The sequence below is a fragment of the Maylandia zebra genome, linkage group LG23, assembly GCF_041146795.1.
Source record: "Maylandia zebra isolate NMK-2024a linkage group LG23, Mzebra_GT3a, whole genome shotgun sequence".
NCBI lineage: Eukaryota > Metazoa > Chordata > Actinopteri > Cichliformes > Cichlidae > Maylandia > Maylandia zebra.
In genome coordinates this window covers 9100073-9118621 of record NC_135188.1, presented here as the reverse complement: position 1 = coordinate 9118621, position 18549 = coordinate 9100073, and the positions used below count along the sequence as shown (strand labels likewise).

General features: G+C 41.7%; 1 protein-coding gene across 2 annotated transcripts; it reads right to left on the bottom strand.

The window, feature by feature from the left end:
- Positions 1-1807: 1807 nt before the first annotated feature.
- usp46 (ubiquitin specific peptidase 46) lies at positions 1808-17291 on the bottom strand. 2 transcript variants are annotated; one of them, XR_191347.3, is made up of 10 exons: positions 16881-17291; positions 13116-13196; positions 12520-12733; positions 10105-10343; positions 9550-9626; positions 9365-9448; positions 9086-9283; positions 4285-4363; positions 3987-4194; positions 1808-3889 (listed from the first exon to the last, which is right to left on the bottom strand). XR_191347.3 is itself a non-coding variant. In XM_004557129.3 (9 exons), exons 1-9 carry the CDS (start codon positions 16914-16916, stop codon positions 4093-4095), a joined length of 1110 nt encoding a protein of 369 aa, XP_004557186.1. In that variant the 5' UTR covers positions 16917-17290; the 3' UTR covers positions 1808-4092. The 2 variants fall into 2 exon arrangements, 1 of the variants encoding a protein (XP_004557186.1); XM_004557129.3 differs by having other exon boundaries at positions 1808-4194; positions 16881-17290.
- Between the last annotated feature and the right edge of the window lie 1258 nt (positions 17292-18549).

Below are 18549 nucleotides of genomic sequence, written 5' to 3'. Positions count from 1 at the left end.
TCTAAGTAGCCTAAAGGGAATAAGTGCTTGAAAAAAGTGCTTGTATGAATGGGTGAATGGGGCAAGTAAAAAGCTCTTTGAGTGCATTTAGTATTATGACACCAGAGGAGATTTATTTTCCGCTCCTTCTGTAGAAATAACCGTATTTGTTTTGCATGTTTGTCCACCACTCTCGAACATTTGCTTGCTGAAATATTGAACCATGTCTTCCATGCAATAGCCATTCAGGTTCAAGATGTTTGGAGCTGTTATGCATATGCTGCCAGTCTGAAGCCTCTCCAGAACATTTTAGTCAGATTCAGCTGAGCCGAATCCATGACACTATACCTTTGTTCTGAGGTAGTCATAGATTTACAAGTGTGTACAGAAGTATGATCTTGCTGACTGTTTTTATTTGCCCATCTTTGCAACAATACTATTGCTCTGGTGTTATATTTATCCAGTTCAAATGACCTGAACTCTTGTGATATCTTGTGACACTTGTAATACAATACTGTAATATTTTATTTATGTTAATTCCAGACATCTTTTTTTCCTGAAACAACCTACCTGAAGTGGGATTGGTGCATGGGAAATGAGTGGGATGTTTACTGAGATGTGACTCAGAGTGTTTATTTTGTTATCGCGGCAAACGGGGTTAAGGTTTTTGATATCGTTAGCGTGCGTAAGTGTCATTCTGTGTGTAAACACGATAGCCCGAAATGTTTTGAATCAATTCTGATAAAACTTTGTAGAAGCGTAGAGTGGGGTCATGTTAACAGTCCGTTAAAAATGGCCTTACATCCAACAAGGTCTTCAAGTTCAATGTGATGATTTATTGGTCAAAGATTGTAGATTTTTGTCATAGCTTGACAAAGATTTTATCAAACTATGATCCTTACAAGTGTGGTGTGTGTTGTCAACATATAGAAATTACCATGTAAAGATTTGATTTTACATTTGACCTCTCCTTAAGGGTTGATTAATTGAGCTGAATGTGAAAATGCTAATGATATTTAGAAAAAAATTAAAACTTGTTTACTTACTTACTGCTTGTATTTATGTTAAGAACATATAGGCCTACAGGGAGTGATATATGGGGATTCTAAATACAGTATTACGCAGGACCTCTGACCTCTTCTTCAAGGTCAGATAAGGTCAAACTTTTTTTTAGTTCAAAATTTTATAAAATATCTGATCTTTAAAACTCTGCTTGAAATTCTAGTGCCGTTGTCTTGTCAACATGGAAGAAATATATCTGTATGTGGGAATCCTAAATATCATGTCACACTGGACCGCTAATCTCAGTTTTACATTTCATATGCCTCTCTTTCAAGTTGATGAGTTGCCTATTTAGAAATATATTGTAGTGTGTTATATAATAGGCTCAAGTTATGTATGTCAAGTTATGTAAGAATTGATATTAATCATCCATTACCCAACCCTACATACTGTTATAGTGTAATGAAAGTAAAGATTTTACTGCACTACAAACTTATTAAAGTACATTTTAAAAAGAACTAAGAGGACATAAATAAATACAAAATTAAATACTATTACCTTTAAAGTAAATACTGACCAAAGAGCGAGCCATCTTACAGGAAGTGTGTGCTCTCTGGGTGCTTCTTGTTATAGCCTTTATGAATGCCTTATTTCTACCTCTGACAAATCATACAATTTAAGCATTTTCTAAAATAAAAACAAAACCTAAATAAGCAAACATACTCAGGAAATCCAAGTAAACTTAAAAATGGAATAAAAACTGATAAGGACTGGTCAGCTGACACGTATAGTGATGCAACAGAAGAATAAAACCAAACAATTCATAAACATTGTTGATAGCAATTTTTATTGAACAGAAGAAACTAACTCAAAGTGAGTGTGTTAGACTGTGGTTCATCATGTTAAAGCATTGAAGCTCATCATCGTCTAATAAAGTGCACTTTCAGTTAACTGCCAAACGGAGAGTCATCTCCTTCCCTCACACAAGTTCAGTCAGGTCCCACACGGTGCAGGACTCTCTGCACCTCAGCTCTTCTTGGTAGAACACCATCACAGTAAGATACATGAGACCAAGTGCAATGACTGAAAATCTCAGTAAGGGCGAGTGCATAAGTGTTAATGGAAGATCAGCACGTGAAAGAGTCTCTCTCATCACACCCGGGTCTGAAAAGTCTGCTATTCCAGCCACCGTTTTCTGCCCTGGCTCAGTTTAACCCAGTCGTTATCATAAAGCAGCAGATGGTGGCTTCTGCTCAGTACTCTGATTATGTAATCATGATTGTAAAACAGCACAGTATTTCTTTATTAACGGTTAACGCTAAGCTAAAATCTTTGCCATGAGCGTCTCTACATTATCAGATCTCAACTTTAAAAAAATATTTAGCTATTCCCAGAAGTGTTTCTCTACATAATATATATGTACAGCTGCATCTTTACAAAGAAAATAATGTTCTGTTAAAGACTGTTGCAAGGTCAGACTCCAGTTTTGGCACGTGTTCGTCATGACTTCACCCAGAAAACAGACTACGTGGATGAGACAGCAGAAACGAGCGCATTCAACACGCCTCTCATGTACAAACACAGACACTAACCTAACATAAATCCTATTCCTACGTCTTATTTATAACGAGATGTATTTGCAATGGTGATTCCCTCGGATGTGGAGCAAACAGGAATGTTGTTCACATGAAAACAAAGTGTTTGATGTTGCGCTCGAGAAAAAAGCGCCAGAGAGATCATTTACAGTACTGGGGATATCGTATCAATCACCATTAAATTTGAAGAGATTTTCAGGATTGCAGTGTGCTACATCAGACACGCACACATCATCAAAGTCAGAGACAGATTAAAAGGAAAATGCCTAAGCCATAATTCACCATAGAAATGGAAAAGAAAGGACAATGCAGTCCAAGGTTGCAAAGGGACACATAACAGAGGGGGAAAAACCAAACCAAACAGCACATCTACTACTCACAATTAAATGTACTGTATTTTAATCTCACCAGGAAACGTCACACTGGATACTTTCACCTCATATTGCACCGTTTTAGCTTTTTCAGTCGAAAGATTAGGCAGTAATGGGTCGTGTCTCTCTTGCGTCAAGTTAATCTCTTATTCCACATGTAAAATACAAAATTAAACCTAGCTTCTTTTTTTTTTTTTAACCTGTCCTATCAACTTGTGCGTTTCATGCACTTTATCCTTAACAGCCAGAGCTTAAACATACAGTATAAGCTCTCAAAAGAGCCTTTCACTTAATTACATTACTACTTTGTTACCAGCATTTCATATAAAAGTAATAAATATACAGAGTTCAATAAATTGGGGCGTTCCATGTGAATAACGTATAAAGATTCAGTGGATTTAAGTGAAAACAGCAGGAATTTTTTTTCCCCAATGTGTAGTGTTATGCGTGTAGTGTTTAAGTACTGATTGCTTCTGGTCAGACTAACAGGACAAAATAAAATCTACTACCGTCAACAGCTGACAGCTTTATATTTAGGTAGTTTAAAGCTTGCGAGTTCTCTCCAATTAGTGTTCAGATATTGCTTGAGAAATTAGAAATGCGTGAAATCTCTCAATGCGTATTATACAGTGTTTGTCTCCATCTTCATACATTTCTCATGCACCCACTAAAGACATAAATACACCGAAGCTCAGTTAAGGAAGGGGAATAGCCCTAATGGAAGGAAGTATGATTGGGTGGCACATCATGGAAGTAGATCTTATACATAATGTAGATCTTATAAAAATGATAAAGTACAATTTCTGAAACTGTCTATATGTGCACCAAATCCTTCCTGGTTGAGAACACCAAGTGGCTGCTTGATGCAATACCTTTTCCTCCCCGATCATGCTGTTGAGCATTTTTGCTTTTCATATTAAAGTGCAGTCCAAATGCAGGTGGCTAAAAGACAAGAATCAAAATAAAGAGAGTGACAGAGAAAAGAAATAGACGAGGTAAAACCCAGAGGGTGAGACTGGGGCAGAGGATTGGCACATACTTCAGAGAGGTCTGACTTGAGGAGGAGCAGGATGGGATGGAGATGAAGAGTCTGTTAGGCTGAAGTTTAAAAAACAAAACAAAGTCCTTCCTATCCTTCTCCAGCGTCACTCCCTGGATTGGTAGAAGAGGATGTATCCCGACTCAGAGTTCTTCGAGATATCTGAGGTAAGACCGTAAAACTCCTCAATGGCCTGGGCATCAATTTTCTGCACAACAGAGGTAAGATGAGATTAAATGGCAATGCAAACAAACAGAGGAGTCAAGGAACAAATAGGCCAACACTAACAGTCACGCACCTCCACAATGTCATCATCAAACAGCAGCCAGAAGCCATGACTCTTCACTATAGTGATGTAATGACCTCGATTTGGGCCGCTGAGGAGACAAAAGACAAACATTGAAATCGTTAACTCTGCCCACGCGTACTTCCTCCTGTCGTTTGCACAAAATTAACCACAACTGGCCACACGTGCACTCACTGCCATTTAATAGTGATTTGGGACTTGGGAAATTCTGAGCAGCAACTTTATGTGGTTTGAGAGCTAATACCTTAAATCTGTGAAGATCTTGTAATAATATGAAGGAAGTGACTGCTCTTGGCCAGGTGCAACCACCACTTTTCAATTCATTTCTATTTATATAGTGCAAAAATCACAACAACAGTCGCCTCAAGGCGCTCTATATTGTAAGGTAGACCCTACAATAACACACGCAGAGAAAAACCCAACAATCGTATGGCCCCCTATGAGCAAGCACTTTGGCGACAGTGGGAAGGAAAAACTCCCTTTTAACAGGAAGAAACCTCCAGCAGTACCAGGCTCAGGGAGGGGCGGGGCCATCTGCTGCCACTGGTTGGGGTGAGAGAAGGAAGACAGAATAAAAGGCATGCTAATCTTTTAGGACACATTCACGCCAAGTTTTAAAGTGTTACACTGTCCAGTTTGATCGGAGTAACAGGAACAAATTCAGTCTTTACAGACGCAACAAATTTTAAATGCACTCGACAAAGTGTGCACTTCTACAAAGAGGAAGGAGAGAGCTGGCGACGCAAAGATTATAAAAGATGGACATAGGCACTGTGATGTAAGGAAGTCAGATTTTATTGCCTCAGTGTTAACATTTTGACCATCACTTAGTTTTCTGGAAAAAGAAGTGGTTCAGTTACCAGACAATCTGAACTTTGTGCGCCACAATCTGGTGGTGAAGCCCAGCAGAGAGTTCCCATTTACAGCTGCCTTTGTGGACAACCACCTGCCAGTTAAAGCAGCTACACCCACAATATTGCAAACAAGAAGACTTGACAGATTTTAAATTATTAAATTATGCAAGGTCCTTAACAGCTGCTGAAGAGGAAATTCGTTGCAGGGTGCAAAACTGTTTCTGTACAAGGCTGTAAACATGTTTACATCTGCTGTTCACTCCGATCAGCTGAGCAGCTGTTGCTCTTGGTCCCTAAACTAGCCGAGCTTTCTCTATTGTGGTCCTGAAGCTTTGGAATGATCCTCCTCTTCACATTAGGCAATCTACTTCAGTGGTGGTCTTTAAATCCAGGTTAAAAACTCGTTTTTATTTGCTGGCTTTGGACTCAGTGGATAACTGACACTGCTAATGCTTTGTTATTTTATTTATTATTCTTATTTTGCTTTTTTTAAAAAAAATTTTATTTCTCGTGTACAGCACTTTGGTTGGCCATATGTTGTTTTTAAAGTGCTATATAAATTTTAAATACACGTAGACATTGAGGGCTAGCAGGAGGGACCATGCGCTTACCTGCTGCTCTCTGGCAGGTAGCTCCATGCCCTCCTGGGTTTTAAATGCACCTTAGAACACACATGCATCAACATTACAATGAGCGGGTGGAGGGAGGTTTGGAGTCTTCTCTCACCCCCGTTCTCTGCGACCTGCTGGAGCAGGGGGGCTAGGAGGAGGAGTTGGCCGTCCGACTGCGGTCTGGAGTGTGGAGCCTTCCTGCTGCTGCGGAGTCGGGGCGGTCTGCCTCCCCCCACCGCAGGGAAAAGGGAAACACCACCTGGGTCTGGGTGCAGTTCCCCCCTCCAGGGGCAAGGGTACCTAGACCCGGTTCGTAGAGTACGCTTGGGGAGTGTGATCGTGTGTACAACGTCTCTTTATGTCTGTCTCCACGTTGGTTGAGTGTGGAGTAAGTGCATATGAGAGCATGAGGGTGGGAATGGATGTTTGTATATGTGTGTGCCTGTATGTCTGTGTCTATATGTCAGGTTGGGTGTCAGGCGCCACCTCTCTGGGGACATCTCAGGCCCTCCAAGGTTTGGAGGCCTATCTCCCCCTACCACCACTTCCCCTGCCAGTGGCGGACCCCCTCAGACATCGGTGCGTTGGTGGTTCTTTGTGTCCGGGGATGGGCGTCCAGGTACACACCGGCTCACTCCTTGGCGGCCGCTTATCGGGGCCTGGAGCCTGGGGCTCGCTCGGGCCACTTCGGAGGTGGGGTGCCCCCGGCCTCTCGGCCTGGGGCTCGGTCACTCAGGCGCAGCTGGCTGCCGGCGGAGCTCACGGGCGCGTCACTGCAACTCCCCCTGGCTTCTGCTCCGCGGCTGCTGAGTGAGCCCTCATCTGGGACTCTCCTCAGCTCTTTCTGGGACAGTGGCGCAGCTGCCCCTCTGTTGGTCTTCCTTGGTCTCTTGTGTTCTGGGGGCCTCTGGATGTCTGGAGTTTTGATCTCCTCCACACCTGCTTCACGCCCTGGAGGACGGGGCTGTGGCCCCCCCACACCCTCTAGCAGATTATTACATGAAGGAACCTTTTAAAAAAACAAAAAACAAGCGCGTCCATGCTCACAGGTGTACACACGGGTGATCACACCCACAAACTACACCCTTTTTGGCTCCTACCTCAAAGCACACTGTGTTCTGTTGATCTTATGTGCTGCACAATAATGTTTAACATTTAGTATTTACTGTCATATTCCCATATATCATTGTGATGTTGTTTATTCTATTACTCTTGTTCTCTTCTGCTTGCTTTCTTTTTTCTTTCTCAGCAGGTGATCCAGGTGATTGATATATGCATTTTTTTTCTCTGCCCGTTCTGTTGGTTTTTGTCTTTTGCCCTTCTCCCCCGTCCCTCTTCTCAGCTGTTTCTCTTTCCCTCTTTCTTTCTCCCCTTCTTTCCCCCAGTCAAGTCTGTCCCGTATTCAGTAAGTGAAAATAAAATAGTGAATCAAATGGACCATTACGGCAAGGCTGGGATGGTCAGTTTGGTAAAGTAAATCCGTTGGGCATCTTTCTTTGCCTTTAGACAACAATTCTGATGGCAAAAGAGCCAAACGGGACAGGCCAAAAAAAAAAAAAAAAAAAAAAAAAAAAAAAAAAAAGTGCTATATAAATAAAATTATGGTATGTTGTGAAACTGAGGATTTGGAATGGGAGCCTATGGGACTGACTCAGTTTTAGTTTTTACTTCATATTTCACTTTTCAACTTGTGCTGGTTGAAAATTATGGCTGGGCCATATCATACCGTTCACGGTAATACCGATATAATGTTGGGCAACAATAAGAAAATGAAATATCGCGATAGAATATGGGTAAAACACGCATGCGCAGTGCCTTTGTTTTCATACGCATATGGCAGAAAAAGCATGGTGGAGAATGAGAAGGGTGAAAGCGGGTCGTTGAATGAAACGGATGAACCAGAACTGGTTTGTAAAAATGCTGCAACTTCAGTGGTGTGGAACTGGTTTAGCTTTCGTCACAACAAAGCACTATTTTTGGTAGAGCATGCTAGCGGGCCGTCGTTATTACCGCGTTTTTTGGAAAATACCACACACCTTAAATCAATCCTTTGATTTTTCTGAAAATCGGCAATGCCCCTTATAATCCCGTGTGCCTTATGTTTGAATTCTGGTTGTGTTTACTGACCTCGAAACGATTTTATGTACACGGCGCTCGAAAATCTGTCAAATGTTTTAGTGTGACTTTGCTAAGCTACGAACCCGCACAGCTTGATGGATTGTCGGAGCATTACGGCTATCGTAGGCAGGAGCCTCACGGAGTGATACGTACTGTGCTTCAACATAATATTACCGTATTGTGTGTGTATAACCTCTTTTTAAGATTTATGGATATTACACATGGTTATCCTGAGGATCTGTCGGCCAATTTCCACTGGAAATGCCTTTTGGTTAAACTGTCAGCAAGGAATTTGCATTTTCACTGTTAAATTGTATATAACTTTAATGCACATAAAAAACAGCTGCTTGTTTAAGTTAAAATACATTGATGGTTTTTTTGCACTAATAAATTTGTGGAGTTGTAAAGTATTTTGTCTAGTGTCAATTATATCGTCAGCAGACTTCTTTTTTTTTTTTATAAATAAATACTTTATCTTAGAAGTATTTTATTTTAAAATGCAAAGTATGCTTTTTAAAATAAAAACCTATTAGTGTGGATTTACCCAGAGACCTGAAGCCTGAACTATAACACAGGATGTGGGACTTAGCGAGGTAACTGCAGGTTTAACCCCTGATTTTCAGGAAGATGGTTCACTTTTTACTGAGGTACATCTCTGTGGTCATTTGTGTTGCAGATGTACCCAGCTCTGTAGCAGGTTACGCTGGCAATAAGCGATCAACAGGCATGAAATCACCTCCTACTGACCAATTGATTCACCAGAAAATAACATCATGATTCCTGGAAGATCCCTCAAACGTCTGAGCGAGGATGTCAGCAGGGTCTAAAGTTTTTCAGCAGTTTCTAAAGTCTCTGTCTTTCTCTGATGACGCAGATTGGGAAAGCCTAGGTTGACTTACGAAGCTCTTTGAGTAACTGCTTAGCCTGATTGCTAACGTTGGGGCAGGTGAAGCCAGATAAGGAAAAATATCCTGGCAATGTTGAATTTGTTTCATAGTGCGGGGTTCTCGTTCCACTGCCTTTATGGGTCAGCTGAAAAAATGTAAAGTCTGATCAGTGAGTTGGTAGAGGCTTAAAAAAATGAACAGTGTTATTTTTTTAAATTCCAAAACATGACACAATAACAGCCTTACATATCTACTTTTACCAGGTGTGACAAGATCCATCACACGTACTTTTGCTATATGTATAATAATCAGTATACTATACCTTCCACAGTGCACCACCACAGCTACTAGATCATACATGCGATCCAGGTTGACTGCATCCCCAGACGTGTTAAAGAGACGGAGTTCTAATGGGAAAACCACCCGATAGGACAGCTTGGTGTAGCGGTGCAGCTGCTCCATGTACTTAAACCTCTTGAGGTGTAGCGCCAGGATCATAGGAAGTTTCTTCACACGCATCCTGCAGTGAAGAATACATGCTTAGGAAGGAGCCTTTCTGCAGGAACATAACACTGGTGGTCAAACGGAGTGCTTTACTGACCGTTTCTGTGCTTCCTGCTTGCTGCAGCATGTCTCACAGTAGTATTTGTATTCACTGCACAAAGTCTCTGTGTTACTAAAGTCCCTGGAGGAACAAGCAGACCACAGGAGGCTCAATTACTGAGTCTCACTCACACCAAAGGGAATATGTCAGCTCCGTCTGAATGTATAATAAATCAATACTACCTGAGACAGTGTGTTATTGATGTGTTCTGCTCTACATCCACAGAAAGATCCAGAAAATCCTCATCTTTGCTGCTCACCTGTCAGACAGCGAGAGACACCGATGTAACTCATCTGTTGTTACACTGACAGAGTCAGTGAGACTAAGCCTGCTGTTCTGTGACAGAACAGCCACCCACTCACACCTACACACACTCAGCCAGTCTTTGAAATGCTTATTTGACTGAATGGCTTTTGTCTCTGCACCCTGCATCGCCTTGGTGTTTTGCAGGGGTTGTTCTGGGGAACCTGTTTCACTCCTTGCCCTCAAAAAAGGTGAGGACAAAACCTCAGACGGCCCTGACGTAAACCGGGTGGTCAGAGCTCCTCAGAAGCTCTCACTGATTCTCTTTTTTTTTTTTCTTCCCATGTCTCTCAGCACCTTTGCAAAGAGCTAATCCCCTTTTCAGACTTATTCAGGTGAGATCTCTTGTTCGTGCACCAGCAAATCCATTACCAGATAGCACAAACTACCTCTCTAATAAACTCACGGTGTAGAAAATCCAGGAGCATACATACTGTTTCACAGTTGAGGCAGCGCGTCTCATTGGTCAGTGTGCCTTGAAAGATATCGTGAACCCACGTGGGCTCCGTCTTGTTCTCCGTCTCAGCCTCGGTGGTGACGGCGGTGCCATTGTTCTTGAGGCGCCCGTTCTGCTTTTCCTGCTTTTTCTCCTCTTGCAGAATATCAGCCACGGTGTTCAGCAGGTAGTTGAGGAATTCGTGTGCATCTTGTTGCATGTAGTTGTCAAACAGATCTGGAAGGAGACAGAGATAAATGCATACAACTTCAACTTCCTGCAGAAATAAATAGAAATACATAATATTTCTACCACAATGGGCCTACAGGAGGCTGTTATTTAAACCTATGCATCAATTTAAACATCTGAAAGCTTAATAGATCAGTGCTACAGATAAAGGACTGGACCACAGCTATTCAATGAGCCCCCCAAAAAAGGACCAATAAGGTTGTAACTGTTACCATAAAGCAGGCGCTTGGGAGAAGCAGCTAGCCTAGATCTGTATATATTAACAAAATTTGCCCTAAGCCATCTCTAAAGCTAGCTTTTTAGCAAATTAAACCTTATTTTAAAAAATACGTTTCTGGAGCACGTTGCTCCTAACCCCTCAAAATATACTTTTTTTCTATAGAATACAGTAAAAACTGTGCACCAGTATAGATAAAGAAGTGGTAGACCAGTATCGACTGGTTCTTTCTATGTTACATCAGGGGAAGTAACAGCTGTTGTAGTTCTGAAAACTACAGGTGTGTTTAATAACAGTAATAACTGCTGGTTCATTGGCACAAGCAGAAAACAGCTGTCATTACAGTGATTTGTTACACCTGCATTACTCTCACTGCGATGCTGCACTTTGAAAATGTCTGCCTTGACATGTTGTAAGTAAAATCAGCAGGGTTTATTTATAATAAAAACATCCATACACATTCTTTGTTTTAACAGATCTGTATATAAAGGGGGAAATGAGAAGGGAATGGTGGCGGCTGCCGAGGGGGAAGGAAGGAAAAAAAAAAAAAAAAAAAAAAAAAAAAAAGCGTCCAGAGATGAGCCAGCTGACCAAAGCTGGGTCTCAACAGAGATTGCATTGTTCATGCACATAAAGAGCTTCCTCAATATGGACAGCAGTGAACAGTCAGCCTTTCTGTCAGCTCTACTCTGAATGACCTTACCACCAACACGCACCTGCCTTTCACTTCAAATATTCAGACTGTAATGTAGCTCAAAAGCACACTAAACTAAACCACAGCACTCAGCTCTCCATTTATGGAAACGTGTGTGTGAAAGGATCCACATGACGGACACTTAAGTCATTCTTCAACACACTGTCTTAATGTTTTGAGCATATAAATTTTGACAAGAAAAATTACTCTTCTGAGAAATTATTAATGCGAGACTCTTCTTCCAGTAATCCAGCACATAACACCAGAACACTAAAACTGGGACACCTCAATGGGATTAACCCCTTTTTATTTATTTATTTATTTTTAAACAGCACCAGTGGCAGGCCCATTTTACAAGCACTCTATAAATGACAGTAACTCAGTTACCATTTGTGCTAGAGACACAATTCAAACGGTTTCGGGAAGAAGAAAAAGTGACCTTTAAGGGGATATTTGGCGTTTCATGGCAGCACAAAGCATTCACAAGGCACTGCTGTCTGAACACAGGAAGAAAAATCAGCTCGGCACAGAGATTACCATGTGCTTTTCATATTACTGTAACTCCTCAACTATTTCGAGCTAAAGAGAAAATTTGAACGGTTCCTGAAAGATCAGAAGTACTTTGTAACTTTTACAACCAAAATTGCAAAATAAGTCTAAGCAGCCTGTATGACACAAGGTTCATAAACGATTAACTGAGATGAGATCCAAGTGCCCTTAAACCCTGTATTATCAGAATATGGGGGTACTTGTTGCTTTGGGGAAGTGACAAATTAATTAGCAAATATTTATAAGGTGCTTCTCTGCAAATTAGCCAAGTACTTTGTGAACAATAACTAAAAAATATGCTGAGCTGCCTCTCCAGTGAGGTTTTCATCCCAGGAACAAACTCCAACTGGGCTGACGGTAGTCCTTGTTCAGACAGGAAGGGTTGGCGGACTTTGAAAAGTAGATCTTGAGGACTGTCCACTACTTAATCAAGAGTACATCTGGACATACATATAGAAGAATAAAGTGTTTATGCAATTCTTGGCAATCGGGAAAAAACCAAAAACAAACACACAAAAAAACCAAACATATGTTTATATTTTTTACCACAAGGTCCATTATCCAAAATATAAGGTTCGTGTAACTTCCTGCCACTGTAGATGGCGTAGACCTCACAGTTCTTATTCTTTTTCTGTGTTCATACAATTCCAGCACATGATATAACAAAGGCCGACTGTGAAACTTTCATTATGATGTATGCTCACCGTTCTCCTTCCGTAGGCGGGAGATGAATTTCTTGGGCGGTATGACGCCAACTTTTTTCTTCTGCGTGGCAATGGAGTGGAAGAGGTCAGCCAGGCACGTGAGCAGGTTCTCCTTCTTTTTCTGCTGGGCTTTGTACGCCAGCACATTCTCCCGGAAAGGCCGGCAGAAGTACAGAGCCTGGAGCACTGAGTTACAGTAACACGTGTTTCCAAACTGAGGGAGAAAACCACAGGGAGACATCGACACAAAACCGTGATGAGGAAGCGATTTAAAACAAGGACTCGAATATTTCTTTTAGATTATCTGTTAATAGCTCGTGGAAAAACGCCAGTGTGTTCTATTGTTGTTATCCATTTGGCAGACACAGTGTCTAGAGCGTTGAGAAACTTGTGTGTTTACATAAATGTCTCATTAAGGAAACAGAACATCCCCGTTTGGCCAAGAGTCTCACAAACAACATTGTTACCTCGAATACCCGCTGACCAGCCGAGGACATGACTCACTGCGGTCCCGTGGCATTTTGTTTTGAAAAATGACACCACTGTTGTTTGGCAATGGCTTTTGTTAATGCAAGCGAGGATTTAGTGATACTCACATTGACCAATCCGAAGTAGTGTTCGTTGATTGGGAATTGCTCCGGGCCGATGTCTTTCTCCAGAGCAGAGGCATTGGTGCCCTGAGAGGACAAAACACGAGACGCTCTGTCATCGTAATCATCTCATATTCCATTTGAATCATTTCAGTAGATTTCAGTGACAGACTTATTTGCTTAGTCCGGTGTGTGAATATACAGGCAAATGAATATGGAAATGATGCATAGTCAAGGGCCAGGAGCAGCTATACATCTGCAGCTATGAGGCAAAACAAAACTGACTTTTTCTGTAATTAATAAAATTATTATTTCTGGAATATGTAAAGATCTCAATTTTCTGCAGAAAGCACACACTTCTGCACATCTTGCTTCCTTTCGTCAGAACAACAAGTCATGTCAATGTAGAAAACGGATATAGTCTAAACAGGTAGACCCGTATCAAAAGTCGGGACTCTTGCTGCACCCAATTGCTGAGACAGAGCACTTATCTCTTGTCAGAGCTCAAAGCTTTTTCAAATGAATCACAGCTTTGTTGAGTGAACACAGCAGACAATTTAGGTTGGGGAAGGCTTTGACTTCTAATGACTGTCATTTCTCATCTGTCAAAGCAAACAATGGATACCCGTCTGTCCGGCTTACCACTTCCAGTCTCCAATGTTTTGGGAGACATGCAGGTCCCAGGAGAGACGAATTACCAAGGAGAATCCACACATGAAATATCACATCCAACCTTTACTGACATCTGAAACCACACTTTGAAATTTGAGCTCCTCCTGATAACAGGAAGCGGGCAGTGGTATTGTTAATTTAGAAAGGAATAAATTCTTAAAGGAGACATATTATGCTCCTTTCTACATATTTTTTTGATTAAGGCAGAAGCTTGAAATAACAATTATTCATCTAACACTGAAGGTGCACTGTTGCTTCACAGCAAGAAGGTTCCTAATTTGAACCTGTTGCCCTGCATGTGTGCAGTCTACATGTTCTCCTTACTCCTGCACGAGTTTTCTCCAGGTACTTCGGCTTCCTTCCACAGTCCAAAAACGTGCAATTTAGGTTAGTCGGTGTTAAGAAAAATCCATGGATACTAATAATAATAATAATAATGATAATATAATGACTGGTGCAATACACTGCAGCATTTTATCGGCCCATATCCATCAGTGCGTCCTTAACTTGTAACATCTCGATTAGATTACTTAGTTAAGATTATTTAATAAATAGGGTTAGGGACCTACTGACTGGGGGATGCGCCAATCTGATATTTCGATCAGGATAAAAAAAAATTATTATTATTTTTTTTAAATTCACATGATGATGGCTTCCCTGTGAACTGCTTGTTCCTGCTTTATGTTTGGTGAAACATTTGTTGGGAGGCTTTCACTAGTGTAGTTATATATTAGGGATGCAACAATACTCGTATCGGTATTGAACCGTTCGGTACGCATATGTATCGAACAATACAACATTTTTTATTTATTTTATCAACTTTTCTTCTGACGATGCTGTCTGTGTTGAGCGCTCAGTGAATCTGTGTTCGACTACTCCGCCTAGGCTGCACTGTTGAGTGCAGATCCACTGAGCGCAGCGTAAGCTAGCAAGACAGAAGCTAAGCTCGAAATTGAACCTCCCCCACCTTCATTCAGATCTGGCGTTTGGAACTATCTTGGTTTTCATGTGAAGCATGACCCTGATGGTAAGCGCGTCATGGACAAAATTAAAACAGTATGTCGGATGTGCCACGCAATGCTCAATTGGTGGGAACTAGTGCGTTAGCGCAGTTAGCTTGTTAACGTGTTGACGCCGTCCAGCCCCACGCACGGGGCGATCCGCGGTAACTCGTTAACGGAGATTTGCTGCGTTATGGCGTTAATGTCATTTTAACGAGATTAACGCTGACAGCACTAGTGGGAACACAACGAATATCACTGCACATTTACGCCGACATCATCCTAGTGCAAAGACAAGTGGAAGCAGACAAAAACAACAAGCACGCATGCTACAAACTTTACCCGAGTCATTTAGACAGCCGTTAGCATATGATTCTCCGTATGGGGACCTGGTATGTTTAATATGCTGCTGAGAATATAGCCCAGAAGAAGCGTATAGTATAGCTTTTATTTTGGAAAGAGACATTTCTCTGTAAACTCTCTTTTCCAAAGATGAGTGATTTCTCGATCGGATAGATTTATTTTTTTTATTTTAGCAACATTACATTTAAAAACCGCATTTGGTTTCACTGAAATATACAGAGGCTGCTGGAGGCTTCCCATGAGTGTTTCTTCTTCACTCACCTCTTTTCACTCAGTGTATTTATACAGCACTGTTCATTTACCCATGTCTTATTATTAATCTCAGCTCTCTCTTTCACAATGTGTCTTTTGTCTTGTCTTCCTCCCCACACCCCTCAACAAGTTGTGGCAGATGGCTGCCCTTCCATGAGCCTGCTCCTGCTAGAGGGTTTTTTTTCCTGTTAAAGGGGAGTTTTTCCTTCCCATTGTCACCAAGTGCTCATACTGTCTTTGCCTTACAATATAAAGTGCCTTGAGGTGTCTGTTATTGTAATTTGGTGCTCTATAAATAATACTGAACTATATATATATATATATGGATATGGATATGGATAGATAGATAGATAGATAGATAGATAGATAGATAGATAGATAGATAGATAGATAGAAAATATATATATAGAAACAAAAGAAAAACACCACACATCCTGATGAGATATGGATTAATATATCAGTCTGTGCAATCTAAGAACTCTAGCAGCTCTCTGACTGACACTGCAGGCTTTTCACATTAGCATCTAGTCTAAATAAAGCAAAGGCCACTGGCATTAGGCAGAGCCGTTTAAGTCTGTTCTTACCCACTCTTCACTGCCCCTGAACACACCAGGAGCACAGATTAGTGCAGATTCCTGCTCTATGCTACCAGGATGTAACCGGTCCTTTGCTGCAGCACCACATTATGCAATCACACCAAGCTGTCAAAGGCAGCACGCTCCCCCATCCCTCTTGTCAATCACCGGTGACAACTATACAAACTGTACATTGTGTTGTCTCGCCAGGATGCAACACACAATGCAAACGCTCCACGTGTTCTGGGAATCCATCCTACCTGACAAACCATCCTACCCATTGTTTCTGCGTATGGGCACAACACAAATTTAAGTGGCGAACCGTCCTACCTTTGTGAATGTGACCTACAAGCATATTTTAACAGCTAAAATTAAGTGGCAAATCGTCCTACCTTTGTTAATAAGATCTAGAAACATACTCTGATGGGTAAAATGAAGTGCCAAACCATGCTACCTTTGTGAATGTGACCTACAAACATACTTTAACGGGTAAAATGAAGTGGCAAACCGTCCTGGCTATATGAATATAAGCTACAGCATACTGTGATGGGCAAAGTTAAGTGGCAAACCATCATACCTAGTTAAATTTGTGGTGGAATTACTCTGTGACAGCAGAAATGTGCATAAACTACTTATGGTAGGACGTTTTGCCAAAGGAGGATGGTTTGTCAGAACACTGGCAAGCTTCAGCGTGCAAAGGTGCACAAAAGGGGCCCTGTCTGAGCGACAACTAACTAAAGTATGGGGCCACGATTTAAACTACTGTGTATACTCGTTTTAAAAAAAAAACCCTGCAGTGTGCACATTCTCTGGGTGCAGGTGGGAGGCGACTCATCACACACACACAGGTTCAGCACAGTGCCTGCAAGCGGATCGATATCAACACGGAAAAGCAGCGAGTTACTCACCATATTACAAATGGAGGCGATGTTTCTGACAGTCATTTAGTTTACAGTGTCCCCTTCACCGCCATCTTTATAAAATAAACATAGCAAGGCGACGCTGAGCAATGAAGTTAATTCGCAGTCGCGGCTGGAGGCCAGACTGCAACCTCAAGCGTCAGAAAGCAGGCAGAGAGACACGGAGCACCATGCAGCCGGCACGGAGCTGAGGGGGACTCTCAGTGTGGACACGGCTGCATCCTCGCGCACATATCGAACACCCCTCAGCTGGAAAACGACAGTGCACGAGGAGACAGGCGAAAGTTGCAGGCAGCAGGTTGTTAGCAACGTCTAGGAAACGAGCCTGCTGTGTGAGGAAGCACTACAGTCCCGCCCACCAAGGGAAACCCCCGGACCTGATTGGTCCGGATTTAACCGAATTGATTGACGTGATTGAAGAGCCATATGCAGACATGCACAGTGGCGTTTAAGTGAGCCGCAACCAATCATCTGCGATGATTTTGAGCAGGGATTTGTAGTTCGTTTTGTGATTTATGAAATTTAAAAGGACTGAAGGGTTTATGCAAAAAGCCTTCTGGTGACATAAAAACATATATTAGGCTTTATAACACATACAAGTAATTCCCCCATAGAGAAGTGGTGTGAGGCAAAAAAATATGTTTTCAGGTCTAAAACCAGCAGCTTTTTTTTGCTATATGACACCTTTTGCTGCTGTCAATACTAGGGGTGCAACGATACACAAAATTCACGGTTCGGTTCGATACTTTGGTGTCACGGTTCGATATTTTTTCGATACAAAAAATGTTCATGCCTTTTTTAATTTGCCATTTATTAAAATTATAAATATATATTTTAACTCAGAAGTACAGTTTTTAAATGTAATGTTGCTGAAACAACATAATAATAATAAAAATAAATCTATCCGATCGAGAAATCACTCATCTTTGGAAAAGAGAGTTTATTACAGAGAAATGGCTCTTTCCAAAATAAAAGCTATACTATACGCTTCTTCTGGGCTATATTCTCAGCAGAATATTAAACATACCAGGTCCCCATATGGAGAATCATGTGCTAACGGCTGTCTAAATGACTCGGGTAAAGTTTGTAGCATGCGTGCTTGTTGTTTTTGTCTGCTTCCATTTGTCTTTGCACTAGGATGATGTCGGCGTAAATGTGCAGTGATATTCGTTGTGTTCCCACTAGTGCTGTCAGCGTTAATCTCGTTAAAATGACATTAACGCCATAACGCAGCAAATCTCCGTTAACGAGTTACCGTGGATCGCCCCGTGCGTGGGGCTGGACGGCATCAACACGTTAACAAGCTAACTGCACTAACGCACTAGCTCCCACCAATTGAGCATTGCGTGGCACATCCAACATACTGTTTTAATTTTGTCCATGACGCGCTTACCATCAGGGTCATGCTTCACATGAAAACCAAGATAGTTCCAAACGCCAGATCTGAATGAGGGTGGGGGAGGTTCAATTTCGGCTAGCGTTGAGGCAGTTGCCATGTTGCACCGAGCTTAGCTTCTGTCTTGCTAGCTTGCGCTGCGCTCAGTGGATCTGCACTCGACAGTGCAGCCTAGGCGGAGTAGTCGAACGCAGATCCACTGAGCGCTCAACACAGACAGCATTGTCAGAAGAAAAGTTGATAAAATAAATAAAAAATGTT